This window comes from Cnephaeus nilssonii (assembly GCF_951640355.1).
Source record: "Cnephaeus nilssonii genome assembly, chromosome: 17".
NCBI classification, from domain to species: domain Eukaryota; kingdom Metazoa; phylum Chordata; class Mammalia; order Chiroptera; family Vespertilionidae; genus Cnephaeus; species Cnephaeus nilssonii.
Genome location: NC_137088.1, coordinates 3,311,098 through 3,324,060, shown reverse-complemented (window position 1 = coordinate 3,324,060; position 12,963 = coordinate 3,311,098). Strand labels below are relative to the sequence as shown.

Here is a 12,963-nt window from a genome sequence, read left to right as displayed (position 1 = left end):
AGCTCTGGGAGGTGGCGCAGGCTGGGGGGGGAGCGGCGCTCAGCAGTGGCAGCAGGTCCCTGCGCTGCACGGCTCCAGGGCACCGTTCCCTGAGCCCCGTGGCACTGGGGATGCAGGGGGCGGCCCTGCACATGTACATGTGGCTCGGTGCCCGGCCGTTTCAGAGCCCTGAGTCCATGCAGCCGGGAGACGTGTCCTTGGTGCGCGTACTTGGAGGAATCGCTCCTGTTTTCCTGACTGTGTCTCCCTCCATCTCTGTGGTGGGGATCCCGCGGGCCCCCGCACAGCCTGTGGCATGAAGGCGGGGACTCGGTCTCCAGGGGCCAGAAGAGCAATAGCTGATCCACGTTTCCCTCTCACGTCGATGCTTCTCTCCTCTCCCTCCCTCGCTCTCTAGAAGCCAGTGAACTATTTTTTAAAAAAAGGAAAGAAGGAAGTGGGGAGCATTCTAGGCGAGACCCACGTCTCAGTTGGTCTCTGCTGCTTACAAGTGTAGCTGCCACTTCGGATCTCATGTCTGGAGAGAACTTGGGGGTCCGTCTGCCGCTTTGCTCCCTTGGCGGAGCCGAGGCCCAGAGGCAGGTGCTGGCTCCGGCACACGGCGGCTGGTGCCGGGACAGAAACGCCTGCTCCCGGGCTCCGGGTCCTGCACTCCTCCGTGGCCAGGCGAGGTCGGGCAGCATCGAGTCCGTGCCCTGCCCTGAAACGCTCCGCCGGGCGGTGCTGGAGTCCGGGTCCCACCGCACCCCTCGCCCCCGGCGGGCGGGCGGGCGGGCGGGCGGGCGGGCTGGGGAACCCCGGTGCCCGGCCAGGTCCGTTCCGCGCCCACACACGCCCCACGCCTCTCCCCTGCAGACGCGCCAGCCGGTGTTCGTGCAGCTGCTGCAGGGCGTGTTCCGCGTGTACCACTGCAACTGGCTGGCGCCCGGCCAGAAGGCCGCGGTGGAGGGCTGCATCCGCGTGCTCTCCGACGTGGGTGAGTCGCCACGGGCCCACGTCTGACCCACGTCTGACCGTGACTGAAGCCCCTGCTGCCCCGCCTCCAGCCTGGCCTGGAGCGAGGCCCCGTTCCCAATCCGCTGTCGCCGTCCAGCCGCGGCTCCCAGAGCCGGAAGCGGTCTCTCCCCAGAAACACGGGCTGGGAGCACGAGCTCCCGTTAGGCGGTGCGGCTCTCGGCACGTGCAGTGCCGTGTGAGCTTCCTCGGGGCCTGGGAGGCCCTCACCGGGAACTCACTGGTGCCCACGTCGCCGCGGAAACGGGATGCCCCCAGGAGCACCCTTCGGGAGGAGGGTGCCCTGTCCCTTGAGCCTCTGGGCGGGGGGGGAGCGGTAAAACAATCCATTGGCCAAACGAGTGTCCTGCCTGATGATTCTCACCACACAGAAGCCACTTGGTGCCGAAACCCATGGCACTTGGACTTGCCCAATGGTGTGACCTCAGAGCATTTTTTAAAAAACACCTTCATCGTTGGGAGTATTACAGGCGCCCCCTTCCTCCCCACTGACCCCTTCTCACCCGCCCCGCCCCCGCCCCCGCCCTGACCACACTGTGTGTGTCCATGGTGATGCCTCCAGGCAGACAAGGCCTTTGGGTGGTCTCTTCCCACCCACCCGCCCCCGGAGACTTCAGCACCCTCAGAGCTGTTCCCCCAGCCCCCTCACATGGGGACCCCCCCCCCCCCCCGCCCAGGGGGGCAGCCCGCTGAGCTCCCGTTCGCACTGGGTGTCCGCGAGCTGGCGCGTGTGCCCACGGAGCCTCTGCGCGGGGCGAGGGCGGTCCCTCCGTCTCGGGGCGTCTCCCGCGAAGGCTGCCAGCTCACGCGTCGCCTTCTCCGCAGCCAAGAGCCGGGCCATCGCCATCCCCGTGGACCTGGACAGCCAGGTGAACAACCTCTTCCTCAAGTCCCACAACATCGTGCAGAAGACGGCCCTGAACTGGCGGCTGTCCGCCCGCAACGCGGCGCGCCGGGACTCGGTGCTGGCCGCCTCCCGGGACTACCGGAACATCATCGAGAGGCTGCAGGTAACGTGGGCGGGGAGCGCGCCTGCCTGGGGGCTGCCCCGCACCCAGCCCTGCTTCCCCAGCTAGAGAAAGGCCTAGGCGAGCGGAGGGGGAGGCGGGCAGTGAGCGCAGCCAGAGGCCCAGGACAGCCGGCGACCAGGAGGGCGGAGCTGCGGGTGGGGGAGAGCTCCCGACAGACAGCCGTGGTCTTGAAAGGCAAGGCGTAGGTTTGCAGGTTTCTTCCGAAGCCTGGGGGCCGTGCGCCCTGAGGCAGGAATAGTCAGCATCCTCTGGGAGAGGAGAGGAAAGCGCAGAAGGGCAGGGGTTGCTCGTTAGACGTGGCCAGGGGCTAACGGGTCCTCGGCTTCGACTGCGTCCTCGTCTGAGTCCCTGGAGTTAGGAGACGGCCGGGACAGCGAGGTGGTGGGGATGGTAGGACCGTCACTCGCAGGCTCAATGCTTGTGTGATTAACCCCAACCCCATGCAGACACCCCTCACGTCACCCTGGCCCTTTCCCTGCCATCGCTTCGCCGTCTTTGTCTGTCGGTCTCCCTGGTTGTCGGATGTCATCCGTTGGACGATACAGTGCAGATCGGCCGCCGTGTCAGGTCCAGACCTCGCACAGAGGCCGGGCGCCATGCGCACGGCGTGGAAGCGCTAGCCAATCCCGTCGGTGCTGTAGGCGAGGAGAGGTTTGTGGGTTAGCACCTGCAACGATCGAAGGAGAGGAAGTCGGGTGCTTTCCAAGAGGACCCTGTCGGGGAAGCGGATGAAACCCTCAGAGAATTGTGCAACAGTGACCCTCTTTTCCTGACTGTGCGGGAAAGTCAGAGGAATTAAGGGATGTTGCAATCTCATTGGGGAAATTCACGCCCGTCCCCCCACCCCGCAAGAATTAGTTTGACTCGTTCATCCATTCTAAATACTATCGAGTGGTTATAAACGTGGTTAAACATAAGATAAAGTTATAGCCACATATTTTAGGGTCAGTTTCTGGGCAAAGGACCCATCGGCTTTTCCTCGACCACGACCGATGGAATCGGGGCCCCCGTTGGGGCGAATGCACTGTCCGTGGTCTTTCCCACGCGTGTCTCCTTGGTTCCCTGGCTCCTCCTGTGTTACCCAGCATGCCGTGCTCTGCCCGGCCCACCTGAGCCAGGATGTCTCTAGCGAGGGTCTCGTCAGCGAGCCCTCCAGCCAGCGGCAGCGTCTCTGGGAGATCATGTCTCACGCGTTTCCTGCCATTTGCCTTTCGACGGCGTTTGTCGTGTTGGTTTCGCTGCTCTTTCAACGTCTCTCTGTTTTCCTCTCCTGCAGCTGTGTGTTTTGCATTTGAAGACCATCATGCTATCAGGGTACATGTATTTAGCATGTTGATACCGCATGTTCATTCGTTTGTGTTCTCATTTCTGTGTGGCTTTTTAGTCCATGAATAATTCATGCTCATTGACAGTAACTGGGCAGGACTCAGTGCCCATACAGAGAAGGAAATCAGCGTCTCCCGTAATCCCACCACCAAGGCCACCGTGATGTCTTTTTAAAAAATATTTATTATTATTATCTTCATCCTCACCCGAGGATATTTTTCCATTGATTCCTAGGGAGAGTGGAAGAGAGAGGGAGAGACAGAGAGAAACATCGATGTGAGAGAAACACATTGTTTGGTTGCCTCCTTCATGTGCCCCAACCAGGGCCTGGGCTGGGGAGGAGCCTGCAGCTGAGGTACATGCCCTGCACCGGAATCGAACCCGGCACCCTTTGGTTCGCAGGCTGACGCTCTATCCCCTGAGCCACACCAGCCAGGGCCCGTGATGTCTGTAGTGGGTGGTGCGAACCCTTTAGAGTTGACGCTTATAAAAGTTGGATCGTAGAGTCCACACCGGCGTTTGCCCCTTTGTCGCGCTCACATCGTTGACATCTTCCCACGTGGCCGGCCGAACGTATTCCGCGTCCGGTTTTAACGTCTGTGGGATGACCCCTCGCGGAGCGCAGAGCCATCTGGGAAGGAGGCGGGTGGGAGGGGGCCTGTGTGTGCTTGGCTTTCTGCCCCGGGGCTGAGGCGCCAGGTAACCGTGGGGCTGCGGCGAATGGTGTGTGTCCGGTCCCTCTAACCCGGCCAGTCTCTGGGCGTGTGGAGGTGGACGTGCGTGCGCTTGCCCTCCCGCCCCACTCACGGCGCTGCGCTCCCTCCAGGACATCGTCTCGGCGCTGGAGGACCGGCTGCGGCCGCTGGTGCAGGCCGAGCTGTCGGTGCTGGTGGACGTGCTGCACCGGCCGGAGCTGCTCTTCCCGGAGAACACGGACGCCAGGAGGAAGTGCGAGAGCGGGGGCTTCATCTGCAAGTGAGCGCCCCTCCCCGGGGTCAGGGGTCAGTCTCGGGCCCGGGGACCAGACTCAGCAGTGGCTCCGAGGGAGGAAATGCTGGCCTGGTGTTCGGCTTTGCTGAGCGCAAGGTCACGGTCCTGCCCCACCATCCCCGTGGGGGGGCTCACTTTGGTTTGGACAAGCATGTCTCCCTTTTTCTTTTCTTTTTTTTTTTCTTTTTTTCGTAATCTTCACCAGAGGACATTTTTCCATTGATTTTGATTTTTAAATATATATTTTATTGATTTTTTTTTTTTTTTTACAGAGAGGAAGAGAGAGGGATAGAGAGTTAGAAACGTCGATCAGCTGCCTCCTGCACACCCCCTACTGGGGATGTGCCCGCAACCAAGGTACATGCCCTTGACCGGAATCGAACCCGGGACCCTTCAGTCCGCAGGCCAATGCTCTATCCACTGAGCCAAACCAGTTTCGGCTGATTTTGATTTTTAGAGTGGAAGGGAGAGGGAGAGACAGAGAGAGAGAAACATTGATATGAGAGAGACACACCGATGGGTTACCTCCCGCACGCCTGCCATTGAGGTACGTGCCCTTGACCGGAATCGAACCGGGACCCTTCAGTCTGCGGGCTGATGTTCTATCCCCTGAGCCAAAGGGGCCAGGGCAGGAATGCCTCCCTCTAACTGCAGGCCCCGTTCACTGGTCTTCCGCTCAGCAAGGACCGACAGCGCCCCCTGTGGGCTGCGACATGGACCGAGAAAGGTCTCCCCGCTCCTGCCCTCCAAACTCTCCAGGCCTGTCGGGGCCTCACAGCCTTCCTACAACTTCGTGGTTTCTCTGTTTTTGCTGTGGGGCATCAGCTAAGACAAAGCGCGGTCCCAGGCCAGAATCCCGAGGTCGGCTGTGTGCTGAGCCTGACCGTGGGCTTGGCCCCGGAGTTGGCCTTTCTGAGTCCTCGGAAGGACGAGGGAACAGCGTGTTGGCCCGGCCATTGTCGTTACGAGGTCGTGGGCTCTGCTGGCGTGTTTCAGCCACGTTCCTGGCAATCAGGGGAGAAGCAGCAGATGTGGGGGACCCCTCCCCCTTTACTCTGTGAGATCCATCTCTCAGTGGGGTGTGGTCCGCTCCTGCCCAGAGCGTGTGTTTGCTGTCACCGGCCAGCAGGTGGCACCATTGAGACACGGTCGCTGACTGGGTTCTCAGGGCTGTGAGCGGCCCCAGAGCCTGGATGAGTGTTTGCTCGTGAATTGAGGAGGCCCCGTGAGCGGCAGGGACCTGTGGTTTGTTGCCGGGAGGTCCTGGCAGGGGTGTAACATGTGGCTCCCCCTCAGGCTGATCAAACACACCAAGCAGCTGCTGGAGGAAAACGAGGAGAAGCTGTGCATCAAGGTCCTGCAGACGCTGCGGGAGATGATGACCAAGGACCGTGGCTACGGCGAGAAGGTACCGCTCGCGTCCCACCTAGACCAGGCGTCGCCGGGAGGCCCGGACGGAGGGTTAGAAAGCCACCCCGTTCCGGCGCGCGGCGTGACCGAGGGGCTCGCTGTTTGTAAAGCCACGCCTCCTGCCCCTGGAGAACTAACTAACAAAGCAGAAAAGTCAGTGCTCGCTCAGAGGCCGCCGGTCACATAAGTTACTGTCGAGAAACAGTGACGAGATGTCCCATCTGCTTAAGCTCCCAGTGCGAAGGCCAGTGTCGTGTCTGCCTCAGGAGGTGGGGTGCTGGCGGGGGGCTCTGCTCTGGCACACCTGCCGGGATGTGGCCCAGTCCCTCCCGTGCATTAACCAACTCCCTCCTGTTCTGCCTGGAACCCAGGCAGGCAAACGTGTCACCATTTCTACTGGAGGTGTGACACGGGCAGGCCTGGGATGTGACCGTGTGCACGGGGAGCGGGTGTGCAGGGAGTGAGAGTGTGCGGGAGAGGGTGTGTGTGCGGGGAGAGGTGTGCAGGGAGAAGGTGTGCGGGGAGAAGGTGTGTGTGCGGGGAGAGGTGTGCGGGAGAGGGTGTGTGTGCGGGGAGAGGTGTGCAGGGAGAAGGTGTGCGGGGAGAAGGTGTGTGGGGAGCAGGTGTGCGGGGAGAGGTGTGCAGGGAGAGGGTTTGCGGGGAGCGAGAGTGAGCAGAGAACGTTCCCATCGCCCCTCCCCCCAAGGCCTGGCCTGCGTTAAAGGCAATCAGTCGTGGTCAGGAACTGCCTCCTGGTGGCAGCCCGTGGAGGCGAGCAGCGCGGGCTGCGGCGTCCGGCTGTCTCACCGGCCAGTCCCCGGTCGTCACCGCGGGAGCCTTTGAAGAAGAAGAAATAAACTGAAAAGCACGCGCCCTCCTCCGCTCCCTGCTCCACTTCCCCGGACCCCGAGGCCCTTCGCTGGCGCTCAGCGTTTGCAGTGTGTCCGTCAGAGAGGAGTGAGCCTGGCTGACTGGGAAAGGAGTGCCTGGGCTCAGGAGGAGTGTGGGGAGAAGCCAGCCAGGGAAGCGTTAATAAATGTGCAGAATAGACCCGAGAGCCAGTGCCGGGCGAATGAGGAGAGGCCAGGAGGGGTGACAGCCCGGGGCGCCCCAGGCAGGAGCCAGGAGAGGCTGCAGACACAGAGGCCAGGAGAGGGGGTGACAGCCCGGGGCGCCCCAGGCAGGAGTGAGGAGAGGCTGCAGACACAGAGGCCAGGAGGGGTGACAGCCCGGGGCGCCCCAGGCAGGAGTGAGGAGAGGCTGCAGACACAGAGCCCAGGAGAGGGGGTGACAGCCCGGGGCGCCCCAGGCAGGAGCCAGGAGAGGGGGTGACAGCCCGGGGCGCCCCAGGCAGGAGCCAGGAGAGGCTGCAGACACAGAGGCCAGGAGAGGGGGTGACAGCCCGGGGCGCCCCAGGCAGGAGCCAGGAGAGGCTGCAGACACAGAGGCCAGGAGAGGGGGTGACAGCCCGGGGCGCCCCAGGCAGGAGCTAGGAGAGGCTGCAGACACAGAGGCCAGGAGAGGGGGTGACAGCCCGGGGCGCCCCAGGCAGGAGCCAGGAGAGGGGGTGACAGCTCGGGGCGCCCCAGGCAGGAGCCAGGAGAGGCTGCAGACACAGAGGCCAGGAGAGGGGGTGACAGCCCGGGGCGCCCCAGGCAGGAGCCAGGAGAGGCTGCAGACACAGAGGCCAGGAGAGGGGGTGACAGCCCGGGGCGCCCCAGGCAGGAGCCAGGAGAGGCTGCAGACACAGAGGCCAGGAGAGGGGGTGACAGCCCGGGGCGCCCCAGGCAGGAGCCAGGAGAGGCTGCAGACACAGAGGCCAGGAGAGGGGGTGACAGCCCGGGGCGCCCCAGGCAGGAGCCAGGAGAGGCTGCAGACACAGGCCAGGAGGGGGTGATAGCTCGGGGCGCCCCAGGCAAGAAAAGGGGAACCACCTAGCCACCAGGGCTTGGTGAAGTATGGTTCTGGTTGCACAGATTCACTCCCCATCACACCGCAGAGTCCACCGAGGGGCCTTACTGAGCTGTGCCTACACTTGCCCGTTGGGGGCACAAACTGGATTTTAAAATGTCGAGACCACCATTTTCTCTGGAACATCTACTCCTTTTGTGACCAAGGTCCTTAAAGTGAGCTGGTGCCCCAGCTCCCGAGGCCGCCACGGTTGGGGTTGTGCTTCCTCGTCCCCAGAGGTCGAGGCGTGGGGAGCTGGGGAGCCCGTGGCTGGCGGGCGAGTCCGTCAGGGTCCCTGGGGCCACGTGGAGGATTCACTCCTCCCTGCCGATCCCTGCCCGCTGGGAGCACATGGGCGCGGGCCTGAGGGGCTGTGGCCTCCCCGATACAGAGCTCCCGAGGGTGCCCGGGGGCCGCGAGGGGGGGAGGGAGCGCCCAGGAGGCACCCGCTCAGGTCCCTGCCGGCAGGTGGAGGAACCAGGCCCCCAGGGAGAGAGAGGCTGGCAGCAGGTGACAGCTCGATCCAGTCTCGGTCATCCCTCCCAGAAAGTGGAAATACCGTGGGGACGTACGGGAGTGCAGCGGACGACGTTCTAGAAACCTGTTAGTCTCTAAAAACAGAACCAATAAAAACGTCCTTAAAAACACGCACAACTTCCCTCGGCCACACGTCTCTGACGGGGACGCAGACGTCTCTGCCACCTAGGGGGTCCTCAGGCCCCGGCCCTGCAGGGAAGGGCGCGGCTCCCCCGGGTGCCTGCTGCTCCCGCGCTGCAGGGTGTTCGTGAAGCTGCTGCCAAGTCGCCCGGCAGAGTTTTGGAAAGAAACTCGGAGCCGAGAGTGAACATACGAGGATCTCTCAGGTGGATTCAAGCCCCCCGTTCCCTCTGAGCAGGGGCAGCGGATGGATGGCCGCAGGGCCGTGACCTCGGTGACGTTGGGGTTGCATGTCATGCAGACGTCACCCCTGGCGTTCCCCGCGGCTGTTCTCTCGGAAGAAGGCACGCGTGTGTGAGCGTTCCCAGGCGCCGGGATGTCAGCAGCCTCTGAATTAGCTCATTGTCCGCGCAGCCGGACGACCCCCGGGCCTCCACCTCCCGCAGCAGGCGGCACGGGGACCGGCGCTCGGTGCCTCTCGGACTCGATGCCAGCGCATGGTTCCTCGTGTCGCTCGAGGTGGCACGCGCCGCCTCCGGGCAGTGTGTCCTTGAATGACGAGCCGCCCCGGGACTTAGAGGGTCTGGGCTCGGGGGTACAGTCCCCCCTTGAACAACGCGGGCTGGAGCGGCGAGGGCCCCCGTGCGTGCCCGTTTGCCTCCGCTCGAACCCGCCTTGTGCGAGGCTCATCCGTGCGGGTCTGTTGCTTGGCAAAGCTGAAGCCGGTTCGGATTCACCCCAACTGCAGTCTGGACCGCGCCCCCCATCCCCCACCCGCCCCGGGATGGTAAATGAAGGGAAGAAAGCCTGTCCCCCTGAGCTGAGTGGGTCTGCCCCCCCACCCCCGTTCACCCTGCTCTTTCCAGCCCTCTTCTCAGAGCCCGTGGGTCTCGGCGGGCACAGAGCCCCGGCCCTCAGCGACGGGCAGGGCCACGTCCACGCAGACCTGGCAAGCCGGGCTCCGGGCCCTCGGTCACGTGACCCGCGAGGGTCGCTGCCTGCCCCGGGGACCGCCTCCTGGGACAGTGCCCTCGGACACGGCCTCCCCTCCGCGGGCGGCGGGCTCGCTCCCTCGCCGCACTTCCTGTCCTAACGCTTGCTCCTCTTCTCTCCCTCTGCTCTCTTCCAGCCCGTTTCCATTGACGAGCCGGAGAACGCCGAGGTCCAATTTCCTTCTTTTTCCATGTCCGGGCCGGTGTCCCCGTGCCTGTGGCCTGTCCGTCTCTGTCGCTTCGTGTCTGCCTGTGTATGTGCCGTGGGAACGCGTCTCCGTCCTGTGTCCGTGTTGTTAGCGCGGGCTGGCCATGTGTCCCTGGGGGTCCTGTCTGAGTCTGGCTAAGGGCGCTCCCCCTGAGATGAGAGTTTGTTCCTGCCCGGGACCCCCACTGCCCGTGAGGGGGCGCTGCCAGCAGCTGCCCGAAGCCCCGCCCCCACCACCAGGGCTTGTCTCCACGCGGAGCATCTGGCGCGGGAGGAGGGGTCTGAATGCGTTTCTAAAAGCCACCGCCCTCTTGGTCTCCGTGTCGGAAAGGGCTGAGTGCGAGGGAGGGGTCACACTTCATTTTGCCAGAGTGAACCCCGGGCCCCTGGGCCCCCCGGCGCGGCCTGCGTGGGTCAGGGCCGCCGGCGCCCGCGGCCAGGACGTGGCGGGCTGTCTGGGCCTCGGCTCGGCTGGCGGCCCCGTTTCCCCGGCGGGCTCACCCCGGAGCCAGCGATGGGCAGTCCTGTGTCTGGGCGTTGGGGGCCGCGGACGCGTTTTTTGTTTTGTGAATGTTTGTCGAGGTTCCTCGCCATGTTTTGGTACGTGCTTTGTAGGTGTTGTTAGAAAGATGCATTTGGGGGATTCACATGTATCGTTGGGGAGTTTATTGTGCTGGAACCGAACGCACTGGAAGGAAATGTTGACTTTTAAAAAGCCGCTCTTTGGTCCACTTCCTCAGATGTTCCCGCCGCCGCCTGGCGGGCCGGGGCGGCCTTCTCCGGGGAGACATGTGTCCCTCACCCTGAAGGCCACCACCCGCGGTTCAGAACCGGGCAGGGCTGCGCCGTGTCCGCCTGGGGGCAGTTTGCATCCCAGATGTGAGCGGTGATGACCAGGGTCCGTTCCCTCCGGAAGGGAGGAGCTCAGAGAGGTTAAGCCACTGGTCTCGGGTCACACAGCTAAATGGCGCTAAACTAGGACCAGCACGCGCCGGCTTCCAGACACAGACTTTCCCTTCCCCAAGTCCCAGGTGAGCAGGGGAGGGGGCCGCGCTGAGAAACGCAGCAGGCTGTGCAGCGAGCGGCTCCTGAGCCAGGGTCAGCGCGCTTTCTGCGCGTCCTGTGTCGCCCCTCCGGGGTCCCGCCCCAGAAACCCCCCACACCCGGCGCTGCACCCCCAGCGGCCCTCACGCCCCCTCCTGCTCGTTGGAAACGCCTCGCTGGTGGATTTTCCTCTGAAGAGGGAGGTGGAGGCTGTTTGCTTCAGACGTTGAGTCTGGAAAGGCGGGCGTCATTAATGCGCCCCTTTGCTCGGAGTGAGCGTGATGTGTCTGCTGCTCAGGACGGAAGGCGGGGCTGGGGTGCCGCCCGCGGGCGCCCGTGGGAGCAGGTGTGTCTGATTGTCCGCAGGAGACAGAACCCTGTCTGTCCGCGAAGGAAGATGCCTGGCAGCGCTCAGGCCCTTTGAGAGGTTCCCTGAGGAAGCAGCTGTGGCTCCCGCTCCCTCGTTGCCCCTGGCAACCCTCCCGCCCCGGGACACTGTCCCCAGGAGGCAGCCTTCCTCCCAAGGGCAGTTCTGGAAACTCCCGGCTCCTGCCTCCTTTGGGGGTGTGCTGGGGAGGCCGCCACCGCCTGGGGCTCTGCACAAGCTCAGTGCGGGTTCCCGCGGCGGGGCGGGGCGGGGGGATTTGGGGGGCACGAGGCCTCCGCAGAAAAGGCACACCAGCCCCCGACCACGGGCGCACACCGTGACTGGGGTCCCCGTGGGGAAGGCCACGGCCCTTGGGTGTAAAGCCAGGGGCGTCTGGGGGAGAGGTGCGGGGCGAGTGGAGGGAGCGCACCTCCGGCCTGGGCTGCGCTCCCAGCCGTCGGGACCCAGGGCAGGTCCCAGGTCCCTGCGCGGAAGGGCCTGGCGCGGGGCCTGCCCAGCTCTCCCAGGACTAACCTCCCTGGGAACCAGAGAGGAGGTCCCCTCCTTTCTGTCTCCATCCTCTCCTCCTGGTTGTGCCATCTCCTCGGGGGGCTTGGGAGGGTGCAGGTGAGGGTGCAGGTGAGGGTGCAGGTGAGGGTGCAGGTGAGGGTGCAGGTGAGGGTGCAGGTGAGGGTGCAGGTGAGGGTACAGGTGAGGGCGGGGGGTGGAAACCACTGGCATTGATGGCCCGCTGGCTCGGGGTGGACAGCTGGCTGCATCGTGACCAGCGTTTCCATCAGCCGGAGAGGCCGCCTCCCCACGCGTGGCTGTGACGGGCAGCGGTGGGTGCTGACGACGTCATGGTCGGGACCGAAACTCGAGAGTGTGTTCCACTCCGGACACGGCGCGGGGGCCCTGGAGGGCGTGGCGCCCGAACACCAGTGTCCACTTGGGGGCTCGTGGTTTCCTGGGGAGACGGCAGGGTGCAGGTCCCTGCTGAGTGCGAGCCCCCCGCCCTGAGAAGCGCAGGAAGGAGAAGTGGGGTGACAGAGCATGTCCTCGGGAACCTCGGAGCAGGGGGTCAGGAGGTCAGGAGGTCGCGCAGGCCACGTGAAGCCCTGCTTGGACTGAAGGGCGCCTCCGGGGAAGTGCACCAACCCTGAGCCGGAGCCGCCGCGGTCCACGCGTGTGTCTTGGAGACGGACGTGTCCCGGCATGGGCGGGGCCCTGGGCCGGCTGCCCTGGCCTGCACTTGAGGGGAGAGCCCGCCTCATCACTGTCACCTGGGACCCAGAACTCCCGGAGCCCCTGGAGCCGGCCAGCTCCTCCGCCTTCCTGCCCCGCCACAGAGAAGCCCGCTGCAGTCCCGCGTGGAGGGCGGCAGCCAGCTCATCCGGCACCTCAGCTGCTCCCAGGAGCCCCGGGCTGAGGAGAGAAGCACGGCGTTACTCCGTGTCGCCGGCAGGGGGCGCTCTCGTGCCGCCGAGGCCGCGCGGTGTCCTACTTTCCCAGGCTGCGCGGGGCTGGCTGGGCACCTGCCAGCATCCAGGCGGCAGTTACATAAGCGCGTCTTTTTCCTGGAATTTAGGCTCATGCTGATGTGTGACCTTCAGCGCCATTGCCAATAAAGGCCGCGGCTGTTTACTGCTCGGCACTGGCGGCCGCGGGCAGGGGCGAGGGCAGGGCCTGGGAGCCTCGTGTTCCCTCTCTCTCGCTCTCGCTCTCTCTCTCTCTCTCTCTCTCTCATGCTAGATGGTTCCATAATGACAGAAGTTGTGTAACTGAGTCAAGTGGGAACGCGTGGGGTTTTCGTCAGTGAATCTGAGTTCCCGTGGACTTGCTCTGTGCAGTGTAGGGGAAGCTACGTAACTTGAGAGCTGGTTTTGTTTCTGAAACAAACGTCCGTGTACAGGGACCCGTGAGCAGGTGGGGCTTGAGCACGGCTCTGCTGACAGGCGAGGCAGCTGTGTCCGC

The 12,963-nt window shown here is 64.2% G+C and overlaps 1 protein-coding gene across 1 annotated transcript in view; it reads left to right on the top strand.

Moving 5' to 3' along the window:
- Window positions 1-12,963, top strand: part of ITPR1 (inositol 1,4,5-trisphosphate receptor type 1) — a 175,367-nt gene that overhangs the window by 106,231 nt on the left and 56,173 nt on the right. The window contains exons 36-39 of the mRNA XM_079795762.1: window positions 856-976; window positions 1,840-2,024; window positions 4,198-4,346; window positions 5,658-5,769. Coding sequence (XP_079651888.1) covers window positions 856-976; window positions 1,840-2,024; window positions 4,198-4,346; window positions 5,658-5,769 — 567 coding nt within the window. The remainder of the gene's footprint in view (window positions 1-855; window positions 977-1,839; window positions 2,025-4,197; window positions 4,347-5,657; window positions 5,770-12,963) is intronic.